This window comes from Planococcus citri, chromosome 1, assembly GCF_950023065.1.
Source record: "Planococcus citri chromosome 1, ihPlaCitr1.1, whole genome shotgun sequence".
NCBI classification, from domain to species: domain Eukaryota; kingdom Metazoa; phylum Arthropoda; class Insecta; order Hemiptera; family Pseudococcidae; genus Planococcus; species Planococcus citri.
In genome coordinates, this window is record NC_088677.1 from 25515342 (window position 1) to 25536558 (window position 21217).

Below are 21217 nucleotides of genomic sequence, written 5' to 3' on the forward strand. Positions count from 1 at the left end.
GAGTGAAATTTCGCTAAATTCGAGCACCTAATTTAAAAGCAGAAGTTATTTTTGCTGCGGATATACATATTTTTATTTTGTTTATTGTAAATTCTTCCGATTCTTAGGTAATAAATTTGGAAAAATTTAATACCCATTGTAAACATCGTTGAAAGGATTTCTAAAATTGAAAATTTTATCATCGACTTCTTTCAATATTGGATGTTTATGCGATTAATTTACTTGATTGACGAAAATGAAAGTTAAATGAATCGGTTTATCGAAATAAATTCGTGGTAAGTATCATCTGAAGGATATAGTGAAAATCCGCTAATGGCAATGGGCCTCCATTTCTCTAAGGTAGGGAAAAGGAAAGGATCAGAGAGGATGGCGTGGCGCCGTGCTCCGTCAGTTTTGAAATTTGATGAAGCTCAATAAGAAATTATCGTCTATGACCTTGAAAAGTCGGTGGATTTATACGAATAATAACAAGCACTAATATCCCAGATTATTTTTTTAAATTCAGGATTAGTTGCCTATACTAATGAAAGAGGATTATGAACCCTGTCTGTATGAAAGGTACTCAAATTATTTCAAGTCAATTTACAAATCAATATAGGCTTTCTCTTGCATATAAATCACGAGTGACTTACTTATTTCACATTCTCCAACGTCAGCGATGGAAATTAAGGCTTACCTGGAACAAAAAAAACAAAGTAAACATTCGATTAACATTTGATAACAACTGCCTCACATCACACAGTGAGGTTCTCTATGTTAAAGTCAGTAAAATACTTGAAGAATTCATTTGATTGGTACTAAGCTGCATGGATAAATATACATATTTTCAAGGTATGAGTAACGGCCTTATTTTTTACCCCTGTATCCTCCCCTAAGGACATTTCTTGGAATTTCTTTTCATCTAATGAAGCTAGAAAAAACCTAAAAATTTTGTTGAAATCAGTGTAGGTACATTTCATAGGTAACGAGATTCAGCATTTACAAAAGCTTTGATTTGATTAGTTTGGGCGAAAAAAATTATTAATTACATGAAAATGAGTTCGCTATTTTTTTACCCCCATTTTTTGCTGTGTTATCAATTTTCACAACTTAATTCAGAGTTTCTTCAAGTAAAAAAATAGGAAACTGGGTTCGAATCGTTCCCCGTTTTTTTACCCCCTCTTAAAATTTTTACCAAACAATTTTGATGAAAAATAACTAGCTCATCTAATACACCTGAATATGTAGAATTCAGCGATGTACTCACGAACTCATTTTGATGGAAATTAGCGCGACCAATCCTTGAAAACAAAACACACCTCTTTAAAATTTTGTTAAGAAATACGACTATAATTCATATCACATTTTTCAAAGTCTCCTGAACCGTTAACATTGAATGGAAAATGAAGCGTTTCATTTCAACAAATCGATTCATGACTTTGGTAGCTCATTTTTCACAAAATTTCTGGGGGAAGGGGGGGGGTGAAAACGCTGGACCCTTACCTCTATCTATATATATAGTAATTTCATAAATTTGTTGGTAGATTTTTTGGATCTTGGATCAATATTGTACATTTTTTCTAGTTTTAGTATTTTATTTAACTTTCTGAACTCGTATATAGGTAGGTAGGTATGTACCTACTACTTACCTACTAATTTTTTTTTCAACAAAACAAAAAAACCATCACAAAAATTGAAGTGTCTTGGTTTTTTTAATTTTTAAATGCTTAAGCAAGACTTTTTGGCATTTTTCAGTTACAAAGTCAAAATTTTTACGATTTCAGGCAAAAAACGAGGCTGTGACAATTTTAATAAAAAAACTGGCTTTTTGAAAATTTCCGGCAAAAAAAGATCAATTCGTTAGCAAATTTGTTAAATAGCGAGAATTTCTAATAATTTTGGCGAAAAGCAAGGGTGACAATTTTCAGCCAAAAGCATTACTTCTTGAAATTTATTGGGGAAAACGTGACAGATACTTTTTGACAAATTGTCTAAAAAAATTTCAAAATGAAAAAGCAGTACTTTTCGTAGGACATTTTCCAAACACTTTACGACTTCGGGGGGGAGGGAGCAGTTACTCGTTTTTTAAATATCTTTGAGCATTCTAAGAATTTGTCGGAGTGGTGTCAAAGCGAACTTTTTTCGCAAATTTTTTGGGACCCCCCTCCTAATTTTTTAATGAAAAGAATCGAGTTTCCCAAGGAAGTTTACACTTTTTTACAGTTTTTTTTAGGAAGTGTTGAAATTATCAACTTTCAACAGTTCTCGCCTGACATAAAAATCCAAGTATGAATTAAACCTACCTACTCTCAGGAAATACGAAAAAAAAAAATGAAAATTTCAGTAGTTTAATTCAATGAAAGCAAAAAACATTCTCAATTCAAAATTGGTAATCTAAAATCAAAAATTCGCACACTTTTTTGTTTTTTCGTGTTTTTTCAAGCTCGTTTTCAGTTTTGAATCTTTGAAAATCGTATTCAAAAAGAGAAGCGAACATTTTATTGCTAAGTGAAACGAAGGGGCAAAATTTAAAAAAAAATTTCCAACTTGAGAGGTACCAAAGTCATAATTTTTAACGTAAGAAGTTTCAACGCAAAATTTTCGTGTTTTGGATGGTTTCGAATGGAATTTCCCACCTTGATTCGTGGTGCGTAGTAAATTTTCGCACTTTTTCGCGCCGTTTTCAGTAAATTTTAGGCGATTTTGGTAAAAATGTGGACTTTTTCGCAACTTTAGCGACTTTAGAGACCTCGTGAACATTCTAAAGTTTTTAAAGTTGAAAAAAATGCATTCCTGTTCTTCAAAAATAAAACTCACAACAGAGGAAAGGGAACAAAGGAATCCGCGAGGGCGAAATATTCTATTTGAAAGTTTTTGTATTTTTCCATCTGCTAAAGACTATTCCTACATAATTTTTTTCCATCAGTCTGATGGGGAAAATGACGAAATTTTTTCAAAATTCTACAAAAAAGAGAAATAAAGTTGAAACTTTGAAGTCTGATTGAAAAAAAAAACAGGACTTTTTGATAGAATTGTTTAAAAGAACTGCGGGATTATAGCAAGACACATCGTCGCCAAAAATCAGGACAAAAGAAGAACTTGCAGGACTATTAGACACCCAGTTTGAGAGCTATTGGGGTAATTCTCAAAAAAAGTTTAAAAAACGTATAATGGGTGGTTTACTTGAATACTAACCTTATTGACAATTGAAATTTTTTTCAGTGGTATTGTGTAGATACCAACTCAGGGGTCACGTGCATATAGTTTAACGTCCCCCAACCCCCCTCCACTATGGGTCAAGTCCCCCCAAACCCTGAAAACTCCATCGTCGTAGCCTGTAATGACTTAAATTTTTCAATTTCATCTTCAAAAATGAATTACACTATCACTTTTTCTGAAGAAAAAAAATGGTACATATTATATGATATGAGAGTAAATGACAGAACTGATATAAATTTTTGGAATTTAATACCCTGAAACCGAGGTCATAAAGTGATGTAATCAGTTTTTTGTCCATCACCGTGGCCAATTTTTGTTTATTTTTTCCTGGCTTTCCTATTCGACTTTTTTTGCGGTGAAATGGCTACACTGTATTGTTTCAGTGATAGCAGTGCTGTGCCCATTTCACAACCATCAAGGAAATACAGTCACCCCTTCTCCGAATGGTAATCTGTGAAAATTGTACAGATTACCATTTTTCAGATCCATCGCCGTGGCTTATCATTCTCACGTTTATAAGAGACATTTTTTTTTCTTGAAAAAAAGAAAATATTCAAATGGTAAGTATTTGATGACCACAACTTTGAAAATTGAAAAATTATTGATTCTATTACCAGTAAAACAAATTTTAGTTCTTTTTTTTCTTGCGTCGTGGATAGTACAGTTTGGTATTTCGTCGTGGCTATCGTGATTTTTTTGTCCACGGCGAAGGAAAATACCTACCCTATTGTGTTCGAATACTCCCATTAAAAGGTACCTGGTACCTACTTGATGACCTTTTTGTGAGCTAAAGCTACCAATAACTGCTCCAATTATACCTATACCTACCCAAAAGTAGTGAACAGCCTTTTTTTTCCAACATGTGACACCGATTTTTTTGAAGCTCCTGCTCCTGCTCCCGCCCCTATTGAGGATGACTTGGGCCTGAAGTCATTTTAGGGGTCCTGGGTATGCCTACAATCAAGTCCCTTTTGAAAAAAAATCAAAAAAAGGTTTTCATTTTTGAAAAATTTTAGTACTGAAATTTAAACTTTTTTTGAGAATTACCCATTGACAAAAAAGTGATACTTTTTGGCAATTTTTGTCAAAAAAGCGAGACTTTTAGATGATTTGGGGGGGGGGGGGAGTGAGCATCTTGAGCAATTTTGCTGAAAATCAAAACTTTTAGCAAAAGCAGCAATTTTGGGAATTATTGGCCAAAAAAATTATACTTTGCGGTATGTTTCTTCAAAAAGCGAGATTTTTGCATTTTTACATTTTTTAGGTAACAAAATTACAATTTTAAATTAACTTCTGGATGTTTTTGGACAAACCGGCGACTTTTTTGTGAAAAAAATCAAGACTTTTTGGAATTTTTAACGAAAAAAGGAAAATTTTAAGCGTCTTATTTTCAAAAAAAGAGAGGGCTTCAAGCAAAGATTAAAATTTCTTTTTTAAACCGAAATTTTCAAAATCTCATTTTTCAGTCAAAACGAACCGATGTAGCTATCTGAATATTTCAAGAAGAAATAACTTGAAATCATCACAAAAAAAATACTAGACAGCTGCGCTAAGCGCAGCTGCAACAGTGTGCTTCGCTTATTTTGTTACAAAAGTAAAACCTAATTTCGAAAAGAACAACGCAATTTTGATTTTGAAAGCACAATGCGAATTTGAAAAACAAAGCACAACGCGGTTTTGAAAAAACGCAGTTGGGATTTCAAAAGCAGAACACAATTTTGATTTTGAAAGCACAATGCAATTTTTAAAAAAACACAACTTCCAAACAAAGCACAACACGATTTTGAAAAAAGAAGCACAATGTGAATTTGAAAAAAAGCACAACGCAATTTCGGAGAAAAGCACAACGCGACTTCAAAAAAAAGCACAACGCGATTTCGAAAAAAATCACAATGTGATTTCGAAAAAAGCAAAATAAAGCACAACGAGATTTTGGGGAAAAAAGCACAACGCGATTTCGAAAAAAAAGCACAACGTGACTACAGAAAAAAAAGCACAACGCGATTTCAGTAAAAAAAAGCACAACGCGATTTCAGAAAAAAAGTCAAAAATAGCACAATGCGATTTCTGAAAAAAGTGAAAAAAAGGAAAACGCGATTTCGGAAAAAAAGCACAACGCGATTTCGAAAAAAAAAGCACAACATGATTTCAAGAAAAAAAGCAAAATGTGATCCAAATATGAAAAAAAGCACAATGCAAATTTGAAAAAAAGCACGAGCGATTTTGAAAAAAAAGCACAACACGAATTCGAAAAAAAAGCACAACGCGATTTTGAAAAAAAAGCACAACGCGAATTTGAAAAAAAGCACAACTCGGTTACAAAAAAAAAGCACAATGCAAATTTGAAAAAAAACACCACATTGCAAATTTGAAAAAAAACCACAAGCGATTTTGAAAAAAAGCACAACGGGAATTTGAAAAAAATCATAACGCGAATCTAAAAAAAACCACAAGCGATTTTGAAAAAAAGCACAACGCGAATTTGAAAAAAATCATAACGTGAATCTGAAAAAAAGCACAACTCGCTTACAAAAAAAAGCACAACGCAAATTTGAAAAAAAACCACAAGCAATTTTGAAAAAAGCACAACGCAAATTTGAAAAAAATCACAACTCGGTTACAAAAAAAAAGCACAACGCAAATTTGAAAAAAAAGCACAACTCGGTTACAAAAAAAAGCACAACGCAAATTTGAAAAAAAAAACCACAAGCAATTTTGAAAAAAGCACAACGCAAATTTGAAAAAAATCACAACTTGAATTTGAAAAAAAAGCACAACTCGGTTACAAAAAAAAAGCACAACGCAAATTTGAAAAAAAGCACATTGCGAATGTGAAAAAAAAAGCACAACGCAAATTTGAAAAAAAACCACAAGCGATTTTGAAAAAAAGCACAACGCGAATTTGAAAAAAAGCACAAGTCGGTTTCAAAAAAAAGCACAACGCAAATTTGAAAAAAAAGCACATCGCGAATTTAAAAAAAAGCACAACATGAATTTGAAAAAAAAGCACAACGCAAATTTGAAAAAAAACCACAAGCAATTTTGAAAAAAAGCACAACGCGAATTTGAAAAAAATCACAACGCGAATTTGAAAAAAAAGCACATCGCGAATTTGAAAAAAAAGCACAACGCGAATTTGAAAAAAAGGAACACAACGCAAATTTGAAAAAAAAATCACAAGTGATTTTGAAAAAAAAGGACATCGCGAATTTGAAAAAAAAGCACAACGCGAATTTGAAAAAAATCACAACACAATTTAGAAAAAAAAGCACATTGAGAATTTGAAAAAAAAGCACAACACAACTTTGAAAAAAAGCACAATGCGATTTTGAAAAAAAGAACGCGAATTTGAAAAAAAACACGTCATTTTGAAATAAAAAGCACAAAGCGATTCCGAATAAGTACACTATGCTATTCCGAAAGCTCCTGAGTTGAAAGCATATGCGACTCCAAAAGCGCTATGGTACTGAGAGAACCTCTTGGGAGCACAGCAAAATCACAAATGACTGGTGGGTTTTGATTCCGAAAGGGTAACCACCTGCTTGCGGTGTCTAGGTACTGAATGTGTGTAAATGAAACACCTGCAGGTGTTCTAAAAACCTTTCTCAAAATTGAACAATAGAGAAATGTTTTAAATTGAACAAAGGGAAAGATAACACTGTAGATAAGAATATTTTAGGACACCTGCGGTGTTACATTTTAAAACGGATTTCGGCTTCCCTTTTGATAAATATAACACCACAGGGGGTCGGCTTCACTTTTGATATAATCCTTTCCTTTGTTCAATTTTGAAAAATAAATTCAAAAATTGAACAATAGAAAAGATTTTAGAACCCCTGTGGCGTTACATAAATTTCAAAATTTAACTGAGGTCGGCTTTGCTTTTGTCGGCGTTCCTTTTGATATGGCCCTTTTCCCCTTTTTATTCTTTTTTTGGTACAAATTTTCGTAATTAATTGCAATTACTCAAGAAGCTAATTGAGTAATTGCAATTATAATTACGGCGTTCCATGCCTCACATTAAACCACATCTACCTACAAAAATTTCAAAAAAATCGGTCCATCCATCTTAGAGAACATTCGTTCCAAAGAATTTTTCCACTTTCAGACCAAAACTAATAGTGTGCTACGCACACTAATAATAAGAGTTTATTTCAAATCATCTCTACTCGTATAATTTCAAAACATCATCGTAAAAAGATCAATTCGACGAATGAAAAAAGTTTCAAAACAGCGAATACACATAAGTAAATCCCACGCAGATAAAAATTCGACTCGAAAATATCTTAATTTAAATTGCAATTAGTTCAAAATGAAAGGAAACGGTATAAAGTACAACTTATACTCTTACACAGTTGGAATCGTAATGAAAACTTTTATATATACGCGAAGCTTTGGAAATATATAAAACCAGACAAACAATATCGGAATTCCTGCGAAGCTCTCGTATAGAACAATACGCGAAAATGAAAAACGGAGGTAAATCCTTTTATGATAAGTTTAAACTTGGAGTTGTGCGCGTGATAATGTGACGTTTCGGTTTCGAAACGGATGTGTTAATGTTGCAAAATTTCCTTCTTTCGTTATAAATTCTGCATTTCGCAGATATTGTAATTATGTTGTCGGGCTTATATACGAGTGTATGGAAGGAAGGGTTGCCGACCACGGCGCGTGAAAGAATTTCGACTGAAAAAAAAATGCTTCGTATCGCGGGCGAATTTTTAACTAATTGTTTTTTTCTATTTTTCTTTTCGAGTGTGCCAAAGAATATGAGAAAGAGGGCGCGATGTATTAAATAATTAGCACACCATACTGCATGAGAAAATATTCGCATATGATACATAATGCATGCGAGAGAACAAACACACGTGACAAAGCTGTCACAGTGTCACCCTTATAAATAGAAGGTAACAAGAATACTATTCGTGGCCTATGCAGATGAGATGGAGATGACCAATTACGCAAAATTGTGGAATTACGAAAGTGCTATTTTAAAAACACTGCAGAGTACACAGAGAAATGAAAGGGTAAAAAACATACAAAAATATTTCGATTCTATCGCAGTATTTTAATTATGCTTTAAATGTCTGAGGTGTATAAAAGATTAATAACGCTACGTTAATATCAAACTGACAACGTAAAAAAGTGTTACATGTGCAGAAAGTTCGCGACATTTATAATTCAAACGATTAGATTGTGTTTCGTTTGTGTGATGTGTGTGCTGCGCTGAGGCGGTAAGCTGTAGCTGTGTATATGAAGCCGGCATGGCGTACTGGGTTTTGCGAAGAAAAGTGAGAAAGGTCGATGTAATAATTTTCACGCTGACATTCGCAGATGACGTGACGAGGAGTATCTCATTATTTCTATGGATGACAAATTGAAAGGCCAGATTGGAACATATTTACGCAGAAGATATTGTTCGTATATATCGAGATAAGTGCGCGTGACATCTTGTTTGCTATAATTATTAATACCAAAGGATTTAAATGACAACAACGTGTATAAACCATATGCCGTTGTAATTTCTTGTAGGTAGTTATGTGTATTATTTTATCGTATTGGTAAAAATGTCATATTCGTTACCGCCAAGGAGGCATGATAAATACCTAAGCGATGCTGCGTTAAATTAAAAAATTCATCCAGTCGGATTTTTTTTCTCAACATCATCAAGTTACGTACATAAGGGGAAAAGGATGTACCTTTTACTGCTTCAAAAATCGAATTCTCAACACTATTCAAAATTTTATTTACTGTATTACCTATAGGTAAAATAAATTCCATTTAGAATTTTCTTTAAAAAATTGGACCCGCGTTCATAGATACACATTCCGCAAAAATAGAAGTGATCTAGGCTATAGATTTAGGTACCTTTTATGGAGTTTTGGTTTTGAATCCAGTATACCAAACGTTAGATAGGTAGGTACATTGTATAAATTTTGAAGTTTCGGGTAAAAAAAATAGATATGTGCAGTTGAATGATACTTGGGCTTCACTTAAACACAGAATAAAAGTTTTGAATTTTTTGACATTTTTGAAATATTTCTTTTAGTTCCAGTTTTATAAAATTCCAGTAGATTTTCACAGCGCAAAATATTTTTGTTTGAGAAACCAAAGTACCTACATATGGTTACAGTATGATACGTATAAGTAGGTACATCTACGTACACAAACGTAGAAACAAGAAAATATCTAAGAGCTTTTGATTCGAATTTGTTTTGAAAATTTTATAAAAAATTTTGCAACAAAATGAGATGTTAAGATTTTGACTTCAATTTCAATTTTCAAAATAGAATTTCACGCGTCTTAATTCAGTGGAAAGTTCGTGGAATTACTGATTTTTCTTGCTGAAAACATTGGTAATGAAGTCCTTCTATGAGATCCGTAGTAGTTGTAGCTTTTGATAGCACCACATCTCAAAAGCAGCTGATACTTTCTTCTCGCATTCTACACTCATGGTCCATGTTTCACAGCAATACTTCAGCAAAACGGTCCATACGCAGCATCGCATAATTCTCTTTCTCAGACCTAGACTCATCGTTCGATTTCCCAGCACATTAGGTAGCTTATTGAAAGCACTTTTTGCCATTCCAGTCCGTGATTTAATTTCTTTATGATCTCTACCATTGTTGTTAATCAGCACTCCAAGGTATCTGAATTGGCTTACATTTTCAATTTCTTGAGTTCTAATGTTGATTTTGACCTCTTTATCGTATCCTTTTGTAAATCTCATAACCTTAGTCTTGCCTGCGTTTATTTTATTTTCATTCCATATTGTAATCTAGCATTGTTAATTCAGTAGATCATCTTCTGCATCTGTGCTCTGTCCCGCGCAAGGATCACTTTGTCATCTGCATAACTCTTATCAGTAGCGTAACTCGATATCCCTTGTGGGGGGGGGGTTGAAATCAAGACACAAGATATTATACAAAAAAATAGCCGCCGAGAGCGAAAAATTCATTTTTCCAGGATGTCTGGGAGGGTATTGTCCCCAACCCCACCCCCCCCACCCCATATTTATGCCACTGTAACTTATTTTGTTTATTCTCTTGCTGTTGATCTTGAATCTCATTTGTTTGATTCGCGCTTCTCTCATTATTTCTTCTGCGTACACGTTGAACAACTGAGGTGAGAGGGGGCATCCTTGTCTCACACCTCTCTTTAAATACCACATCCGTTCTTCGAGTACTCAGTTCCAATCTTGATGTTTGTGCTCTGCTCCCAGTACAGGTTCTTGATTATTCGCAGGTCTTTGTCATCAATATTGTATTTCTTCAGGATCCCCAACATCCTCTCATGGTTGATAGACACAATCAAACGCTTTTTCATAATCGACGAAGCAAGCAATGATTTCCCTATTTGCATTCAGTGCTCTTTGAATGATAACTTTCAGAAGGGCAATTGAATCTCTCGTCCCTTTTTTTGCTATAAAGCCATATTGTGTTTCACTTAGATTTTCATCAACAGTGGAACCTCGATAACTCGAAATCCAAGGTAAGGGGAATGGTCACCCGGGGAAAAAAGTTCAAAGTTGGCCATACATGATCATGTATGATGACTTCACACATGATCACACTAAAAAAATTGTCCCCCACATGCTCATGTATGGATCATTTGTATGAAATTGCATGTTTTATATCATACATTTTATTCTATAATCTAGAAAAGTGTCTATAATCTGGAAAAATGTCTGAAATTCATTTATCCACATTTGTCTTGCATTCTTAGCACATCTTATGTACTTATACCATTCAGCAAATCATCCCATATATTTTATACTGACAATATTTTTATTATAAAAATTCATACATTCTCGAATTTAAAGTATGATCATACATGTTCATGTTAAAAAAAATCCCCGCATTTACACATGATCATGGTTACACTAAATCATACTTGATCATACATGATCAGATATGTCATGTATGATCATGTGGGGGACAATTTTTTAACATGAGCATGTATGGAAACTATGATCATGTATGGCCAAGTTTGAACTTTTTTCCCCGGGCATTCATTCAGCTTATAGAGGTTTTCGAGATAATCAGTTTCAAGTTATGCAGGTAAGATTTTGAGAGTGTTCGAGTTATAGAGGTCTTACGAAATGAATGAACTAAGAGACATGTAAGTGCAATAAGTGCATAAAAGATAGAAGTATGAATTGAAATACGTATTCGAGTTATAGAGGCAAACTCCAGACAACGTAAGACTTATAGAGGCTTTCTCTCTATTTTCAGCAAAAATTTAGCTTGGAATTACAACTGAGATATGTAAGTGCATAAAAGATAGAAGTATGAATTGAAAAATATTCGAGTTATTGAGGTAAACGCCCGACAACGTACGACTTATAGAGGCTTTCTTCCTATTTTTGGCAAAATTTTAGCTTCGAGTTACGACTGGTTTGTATAGTCAATTTCGACTTACCTATCCGAGTGAAGTTAACATTGAGTGTTATGGAGATTTCAAGGGGAATGGAGGTTGGTTCGGCTAATAGAGGTTTTTGAGTTAAAGAGTTTCAAGTTATCGAGGTTCCACTGTATCTTCTTTTCAATTCTGGCATTTATGATGGTGAATAGTAGCTCCATGCAGTGCGTGGCTCATTAATGCGATGGTTCTATATTCAGAGCATTTTTGCGAGTTATTCTTTTTTGGTATTGGTCTGAAATTTACCGCTTTGAAGTCCTTAGGCAGTGTACCCTCATCGCACATTTCATTTGAAGAGTCCAGGGAAAGAACCAGGTAAGTCACTTTTTCAAACTTCTGAGTTACGGCGTTTTGAAGTATCAGAAGGCTCCAATTTTGTAGCGAATTTGAATTTCATCAAGGTAATGACTGGAAATACATCACACAACATCCCACAAACACAACTTGAGGCATTGTAGGAAAAAAATGAAGAGATGAGCCAGTCACGACTTGAAAAGTCACTGTTTTCGTGAAAAAATCAAGCAAAAAATCGAAAAATCAGTGTTTTGCAACAACTTGAATTCGATGAAAATCGATTATTATGATGACATAATGAAAAATTTTCGTATTCTAAATAGTTAACGATGTTGAAATTTTCTTCCTGTCACCTCACATTTCGTCTCGGCTCATTTTTCTCTTCTCCTCTTTTTTTTAAAGGCCATTTTAACCACGAAAAATCGAGTTTTTTCAAAATGTAAATGGACTACATTTTTCTACTCCTCAGTGTGAATTTAATTCAACCCTAAACTCATTTTTGAAAAAAAGTGACTTACCTGGTTCTTTCCCTGGACTCTTCATTTATTATCTTCAAAAGCTCGTTTTTGTACTCTGGTGCTAGATGTTTAATCAAGTGTACTGGTATGAGATCTTCCCCTACTCCTTAGTGATTTCTGGCTCTCTTCACCACGTTTCTCAGCTCCCACATTTCAATTTGTGGTGCCTCTTCCGTGGATGAAGCTTCCATTTGAGCTGAACATGTGTCATCTCCATACAACTCTTGTATATAGTTGATCCAGACCTCTTCTGTTTCTTAATTGTTAACACATTGAGATAATGAATAAAATTGACGTTAAAATCTTTAGAAATAAACCACCCATACCTTCAGTTTGGATCTGAGCACACCTCATCACTTCATCAGATTCAGTCTTCTTTTCCAGGGCATTCAGTAAAATGAACCAAAAATTGCCTATATCTCACGAGAAATAGGCATATATCAAAATTTGTGGTCTGATTGTGCTAGAAAAAAGATGATCTGACATCTGACCTTTGAATGGTCACATTAAAGTAAAACTTAGCAACAAACACATTAAAATACATATCATTATCATGTATAATAATTGTATACGTATAGTCAATGTTCACGAAATGTTTGGTAAGTATAACATAAAAATTAATTTCACTTTCTCAATCAAAATTCAGGCAATACTTACAAATCAACTCTTTTAATTTTAAATTAAATCTCTATGAAGAGTTCGTTCTAATACTCGAACGTAGGTAGATTCTGATTAATTCAAAATAAAAAAAATTTTGGCCTAATGTCACTCATGATCTCATTTTCTTGAATGGGATTCGTAGAACGATTCTCAACACATTGAAATTCAAAAATTTTACCGATCTCAACTCGCACTACAATTTTTGAACAGGGTCAAGCTACATAGATCGAAAGAGCCAAAATTTCAAGTGGTAAAGTAATTTTTCGAGATTTTTGGAAAATTTTTTAAAATTGAATTCGGGTCCAAAATAAGAAAAAGTCAATTAGAAGTGGTTTTGAACCGATTTGAGTCGTTCTTGAGCTTCTTGCAGAATTTTGAAACTTTTGAAGCTTCCACAACATTTTAACAAATGAAGGTTCCTAACTGAAATCCCTACACTGATTTTAGAAAAAAATCTTGTAATTGCTGGTCTCGTGAGTCATCGACAAGCACTTATCGGAAACATACGCGCTTAGGTTGATATGGCGCTTTTTGGAAAACTGGAATTTTCAAAAAATTCGCCGGAGGCTCCAAAACGATCGACTTGAAATTTCATTGGCTGAAATTCTATGATAATTTCAAGTTTCAAAATCTGCTACAGGTTCCAGAACAGCTCAAAACGGTTTGAAACCATTTCCAATCGATTTAGCATGTCGAAAATAGGGTACCTACATCCTGAATTTCAGTTTTTTTGGTCAATTTAGTGGAGTTTTGATTTTTTTCTCATTGGCCCAAAATCAATTTTTAAAAACTCGCAAAAAATTTAAAAATGCATTTCGCCATCTAAAATTTTTATTTGTAATTTTCACATGCTCTTTCAATCTAGTTTTGTCCAGTTCAAGAATTTTTGTACGAGTTGGGGTTCCTCCAACAAAGTATTTTTAAAATGTTGAAAAATGAGTTTCCAAGCTTTGCTGCTTCTAATAAATCTTTTTAAAAAATTTTTAAAAATAACGATGATGCAAAATGTTTCAGAAACATTGAGCTAAAGGGCCCACCTACCTACGAATCCAATTACCTACTGGACTAAATTTAGCTATTTTCAATTACTCTACAAATATTATTTTACAGTCTTCAACCCTTCTAGCATTTTTCACGACAGATACATCAAGTATATTCGAATTTTTAATCCTCCGATCGAATAAAATCCGTCAAAAATCTCGACTCTGGTCCTCATCCAGTAATAAAATTTCCATCCACTTACACAATATAGGTTCCTATTACGTCCGGTATCGCATCAAATTTCGCAACGAACAAATTAAACCGCTATTTCAACCAACTAACTCCGGTGTCATTTTCAAATCGACATTGATTCTTTGATCCTGCAGCTCATTGAAAATTAATCCCGAAAATACTCGATAGCTGATTTCACCTGCACAGTGATGTAAAATTCAAAACTAATACCCAACGTCATTCAGTCGAGTCGTTTAAACTCGCTAAAAATATCTCTTTACGATTTTCCACCATTCGTTGTAATGGTGATAAAAAATAAAGAGAGAGAGAGAGAAAGAGGGGTAAAAAAACCCTTAGCGCATAAAGGTTTATTTTGTAGTATTTTTTCTCGTATTTCCATATAAATACACACGAAATGTAAACCATTTTACAATCAGGATTTACATACATAACGCTTACATACGTATATACGAGTATAGTATTGAAAACGTCATTTTTGAAGCTAGTTTTCACGTTTGTTGATGACATTTTTTTCCCTCTTTATACACAAAACCAACCAAACAGAGAGAGAGAGAGAGAAATACCCAGCACTAACAACACAGAAGAAATCATTTTCGTGTATTTTTTTTTTTTTTTTTTTTTTTTGTGAAACTCGAACATTGAACATTCGCTAATCGAGGACGCCGCTGGCAGTAAATTTTCAACTAGACGTTGCTTAAACCCATAGACAAGCCCTACAACTGTTTTCCATAAAGTATAAAAGACATTTGTTACTTTTATCTTGGAAAATTACTCCGTTGACGTAATATATCTCTAACCGGCAAATAGATGAATTTTCACCCAAACCTAAAGTCGGTTCAAATCAAAGGCGAAAAGGTGCTCCATTGTGACAATAAAAAATGCTCGCTATTTTTTCGTCTTACGTATATTATTGTTCGCAAAACGTTATACCTACTCGTACTATACGATGTCGTGTTTTTTTTTCACGTTTCCGAAAAAAAAACCTCGAAGAAAATAAAGGCTATATAGAATTCATCGAGAGGGATAAAAAGAAAGCGTGTGAGAAAAGAAAACAGAATGGCGAATTTTATCAGCCAATTTTCAATCGCGTTGCGTTCGGTTTAATTTTCCATTCACGTATTAGTATAGCAGCGCGATATGTGTACGAAATTTTATACGAAAATTTGTTAAACACGGTTACCTACCAACCTACCTACCTTTGGTCAAAAGTAGATATTGGCGAATGGTGAATCGACGAAATGAACCTTTTTTCTCTCTCTCTCTCTCTCTCTCGCTGGCAAGAGAAGTACGAGAGTATATCCGACTTATGAGTTATTACAAAAGAACGGTGCTCCAGAGTACGAGTATCTAAGGGTGGAAAAAAGATTTTTAATTTTAAGGTTCATTTAAGATAAGTGAAGTTTGCATTTAAATGGCCAACAGCAAGAACTATTTTGAATATTAAACAAGGCTATTTAGGGAAACAACGCACGAATAGAAGAATAATTTATGTTCGACATCTAGTTTTCGATGTTCGTGCTCGGAATGGAAACTTTCCAATCGAATTTCGTACCAGATTCCGTTTATGCCTTTATGTGGTAAATTTTTCGCCATATATACCCCAAGAATATACATATACGAGAGTAAATTTTATAAATAATAATGGACACGTATGAAAATAAAATATTTATAAAGTGCATACACGCATATTATACGTATATATTTTACCTATACTTATAGGCTATCGTATATGTTGTAGACGTACATAAACATATACCTAGTATTTAATGATAAATCATCCCATCGTGTTAAATAAACGACCGAAATTATTTTTAATTTATGCGACCAACCGGGCCTTAATTTCTTTTCATAATCTCGCTCATAACGAAGCATTAATTTTATTTTTTTTTCCTCCACCATTATACTGTACCCTCATACCTACTCGAGTTCATTATTGTGTTACCAAGTTTTGTAATTTTTTCGAATTTTTTTTTTCATGTTGCAGAAAATAGTGTAAACAATTTTGAAATATTCGAAACCGAAACAAAAGAATCAGAGCTTATTTCATCACCTAAATCATTCGTTAATGGATCAGAAAAAGCCAACGAAACGAACAACAATTCGCAGTCGCAGCCCAGCATTAACGAGGAAACAGGTATGTATAGGCATCGAATCCGCAGTGATTCTCAATTTATTATTAGACAATCGAGTACCTATTTTTCCATTTTCGTGCGGAATTTTTTTTTTTTTATTCTAACAGGGGTACGTTTTTTTTTCTCTTTCAATTTTCTGTTTCATTATTTTTAATAAATTGCCTGTCTATTCGCTTATATTTAAACGAATACCTAACGTTATTAAATTTAAATTTCACCCGTTTGAAGAAAAAAAATTGTTATCCTCGAGGATGTTGAACTCTATGAATTTAGATCTGTTTTTGCAACCGAGAACACAATTTTAATAAGCTGCCAACGCCTACCTACGTTGCTTTATTTAAATACGAATTCGAAGGTTGATTTTTTTTTATATGAAAGGGTATGAAATTGACAATGAAAATGAACGCGATATGAAAATTTTTACATCGTTAAATTTAAAATGATAATATGGCCCGAAAGGCATAAAAACGCAGCGATGGGAGAAATCTCGTCAGAAAATTTTACATCAGCGAAATTGAGAAACGACTTATTAAAGTGATGTGGATTTTTTCTATACATTTTAGCAGGGGTTTATCTTTTTGCTCGAAGTAATAGAAGTGTATCTGAAAGTTACATGAAAAAATTGAAAATTTCAAGAGGTTGAAAAAATTGTCCATTGGAGCGGAGTAATTTTTTTCGATTTTTGAAATTTTTTTGCCAAAAACCTCGTATTTTAAGTCGAGGGTGTCCTAAAATACTCGTAGGTTTAATTTTTATCCTCATTGAGGATGCTTCTGGAGAAAATACTCCAAACTGGCTAAACAATATTATTGTATGTATGTGATAAGAAAATTGAAACAGTTTTCGTCAACGTTTTTTGTGTGAATTTCACCAAATTTTTCTAAAATTTTTTCCAATTCTCCTTTTCAGAGGAAAATAATAGATCTGATTTGATCTAATCAGAGCTGATCAAACACGATCTTATTACATTACATAGTTGAACTTCTGAGAAAAATGTTACATCTGATCTGGTCTTGTCAGAATCCAATGAAAGACCAGATCACATCCCCTTACAAAATGATTGGATTCAATATTGGCCTGGTCAGATTTAATCTGATCTATTAATTTTATCTGATCTATAATCTGATCTGGTGCGATCTGATATGATGTGATCTTATCTAAACTGATCTGATGTGATCTGGTCTTATCTTATCTGATGTGATGTGATCCAAATCTGATGTGATCTGATATGACCTGATCTGATGAGATCTGATATAACCTATCTTATGTGAATTGCCTAATCTAATCTGATGTGATGTGATCTGTTCTGATCTTATCTGATCTGAACTAATCTGATGTGATTTGATATGAACTAATCTAATGTGATTTGATCTGATCTGATGTAATTTGAACTAGTCTGATGTGATCTGATATAATCTGATCTCATCATCATATTTTATAATCTGGTCTGATGTGATCTGATATAATCTAATCTGATGTGATCTGGTCTGCTCTTATCTGATGTGATCCAAACTAATCGGATCTGATGTGATTTGATCTAAATCTGATGTGATCTGATATGATCTGATCTGATGAGATCTGATATAACCTAATCATATGTGAATTGTCTAATCTAATCTGATATGCATTGTGATGTGATCCAAACTAAACTGATCAGATCTAATATGATCTTTTTTTTTTTTTTTTTTCAAGTGTCCCCATTCCCCACGAGGGGGTGGGGGAATTTATTGTGCAATATAAGGTACAACTTATGAATACCTAGATCTTTTTTTTTTTTTTTTTTTTTTTTTTTCCAAGTGTCCCCATTCCCCACGAGGGGGTGGGGGAATTTATTGTGCAATATAAGGTACAACTTATGAATACCTATTGGTTCTCATCATAACCATACCAAAGTACACAACAAACAAGAAACAGTGAGAATTTACATCAACTACAATAAATAGATAATGTGATGAAAAAGCGAATTATATCTAGGTCGGGAAAGGGGGGGCAAAAAAAAAATACAAGGGGAAAAAAACAAGAGGGTGATATCAATTAATCATAATCTAGGAGAAGGTGTGACATGAAATCGATTACGTTCGAGGGCCCACAGCGATTGTACTACTTTTCGACAATAGTGGATATGAGCAGTATCACTGACATCGATTGGAGGATCTGGACGTCCATCTTTGAATCGTGTACAAACTAGTAAAACATGAGCTGCTGTCTCATTCTCGTCTTTGCCGCAGCTACATAATGGAGATAAGGCACGTTTTTTCTTAAACAGGTAGGAGCGAAATACACCATGGCCTGTAACAGCTTGCGTGAAGTAAAAATCCATCTCAGCAAGGGAGGGTGTTTTGGAAACATTAGGAATCAACGAGTATGTGAATCGACCAAATTTAGCTGAACTCCATAACTTTTGCCATTCTCTAGTTGTAGCATCAGCAAATTTTTTCCTTAAAGAAGCGCCGTTGCCGCCTGGCCATTTCAAAGGAGGTAAATGAACGAAGTCTTGCACTGGAATATCATTTTTAAGTAGCCATCGTATGCTTCTCTCTGCGACATGGAGGTGCAGGGGGGGAACACCCGCGAGAACTCCAGCAGCATCTACACCAACGGTACGATAGGATCGGATGATGCGTTGACTGATTTGACGCCGAAGTCGTTGAAGTTTGATTACATTGTCATGTAAAAACAGTCTATGATAAAAGGCTGATGAACAATATTTAATTAGCGCTATGACTGTACCATAATACATAATTTTGCGAGCATGAGATGAGTACCCAAAAGTATTATTGCAAAGAGGTAATAATAGTGGTAAGTACTTATAGGCTTTCTCAACAATATAATCTATGTGCTGAGTCCAATGCAGTTTATCGTCTAATATTACGCCAAGATACTTGAACGAGTGGGAAGTATTAACTCTATGACCGTTTATAATAAAATAATCAACATTAGGCATACGTTTAGGGTAGCGATTAAAAACAATAATATCTGTCTTAGACATATTTAATTCTAAATTTCTAGAATTAAGAAATGAGATAACTGAACAAATTACTTTGTCAACTCTATATCGTAGTACATTAATCGAATTAGAAGCAATTACTTCAAGTGAGTCGTCGGCATAGCAAAAAGAATAATTCCAAATGCGTTCTAATATCAACATGATTTCGTCGAAAACGATATTCCAAAGAAGTGGGCCAATACATGAACCCTGTGGGCAACCTCTCTTGATTTCTTTTAGCACCTCTTTAAAATGAACATGACGATCGGAGAAGTATGATTTTATGATAGCAATTAGAAAATGAGGAACGTTACGTTTGTTCAATTGATTAATAATATCTGCCCAACGAGCGTTATCAAATGCACCGCGAATATCTAAACTAATCAGCACGGTATATTTATAATTCTTCAACTTATTAATACAATCTAGTACAGCGTGTAAAGCAAGTTCACATGATCGAAAACGACGAAAACCATATTGATTATTGTTAAGTGGTGAATATGTTTCTAAAAATAACTCTAGTTGTGCTTTGATTAATCGTTCGAACGTTTTCCCTATTGTCGGCAACAGTGTAATGGGACGATACCCGTCAAATGTCTCGGGGTCCTTGCCGGGTTTAGGGATGAAGGAAATGTTGCCTACTTTCCACATTTTAGGAAAATACGAGTTACGTATACACAGGTTGTACAGAGCAGGAAGAATTGCAGGGTTGATTAAATGAAGAGTCTTGATTACTTTGTAACCCAGGCCATCCGGACCTGGAGAGCTGCGATTACTCGATTGTTTTAGTACTTCAGTAACATCAGATGGTAGAATGAGAGGGGGAGGACCTTGAGAACCTAGGGCGGGTGTATGTAGGATTTCCTCAGGAAACGGATCATCAGGAAACTTTGAATCAATTAAATCTTCAATATGGTCAGAGACACTCTGAGACATAAACGGACGTTGCTTGTTTTTGACCAGAATACTATATGCTCGTCCCCACTCACGCTGGTTACTCACAAAATTGCGCCATGCATTGATTTTTGAATCATGTATTGCTTTCCGGTAAAACTTACGAAACTGATGTCGGAATGTAAGAAATACAGCACGACGAACTGGTGATTTTTCTTTACGGGACAGCTTATCAATTTTCCGAAAAGCGCATTTCAGCTCTTGTAACTCGTCACTCCACCAATGAACGACTCGGATTGGTGGTATGGGTGTTGAAGCTTCTTTAGCCAGGTCAGCTAGCTTATTTGTGAGTCCAAAGCAATAATTATCAATATCCTCCGAAGTAGCATTATTATCAATAGGTGCTAAGTTGGCTGAAGCTACCAGTTCAGAGAGTTTTTCATGATCAACACGAACGCGCAATCTTTCTATAGGTTTATTAACGGTGATGTCAACTGTGAATGAAATTAATCTGTGGTCTGATAAAAAGTTGTCATCAATAACTTCCCAATTATTGATTAAAGGGTAGAAGCTGGTGGTAAGGTCAGGTGCGGCAGAGAAGTTTTTTCCACTGTGTACCCAATGCCGAGTGGGAGTATGATCGTTTGCTACTAGAAGGTCACAGCTTTTCACAAACGAATCAAAAATTGCACCTCTCTGATTAGAGATAGATGTTGAGTTCAATGAAGTAACAACATTAAAATCTCCTGCTATGACTGAAGGGGAGGGGGGTGACATCGATGTTGAGATGGCTTCGAGAGGTTTGGTGATGTTATCTTGTGGAGGAATGTATACTGAATAAAATTTGACACCTAAAACATCTGCACACACCACGTTTTCGA

General features: G+C 34.3%; 1 protein-coding gene across 3 annotated transcripts in view; it reads left to right on the forward strand.

Moving 5' to 3' along the window:
• The window catches only part of LOC135850029 (uncharacterized), a 224180-nt gene that overhangs the window by 116171 nt on the left and 86792 nt on the right, over positions 1 to 21217 (forward strand). For all 3 annotated transcript variants that reach the window (XM_065370716.1, XM_065370717.1, XM_065370719.1), the window contains exon 4: positions 16309 to 16458. In XM_065370716.1, coding sequence (XP_065226788.1) covers positions 16309 to 16458 — 150 coding nt within the window. The remainder of the gene's footprint in view (positions 1 to 16308; positions 16459 to 21217) is intronic.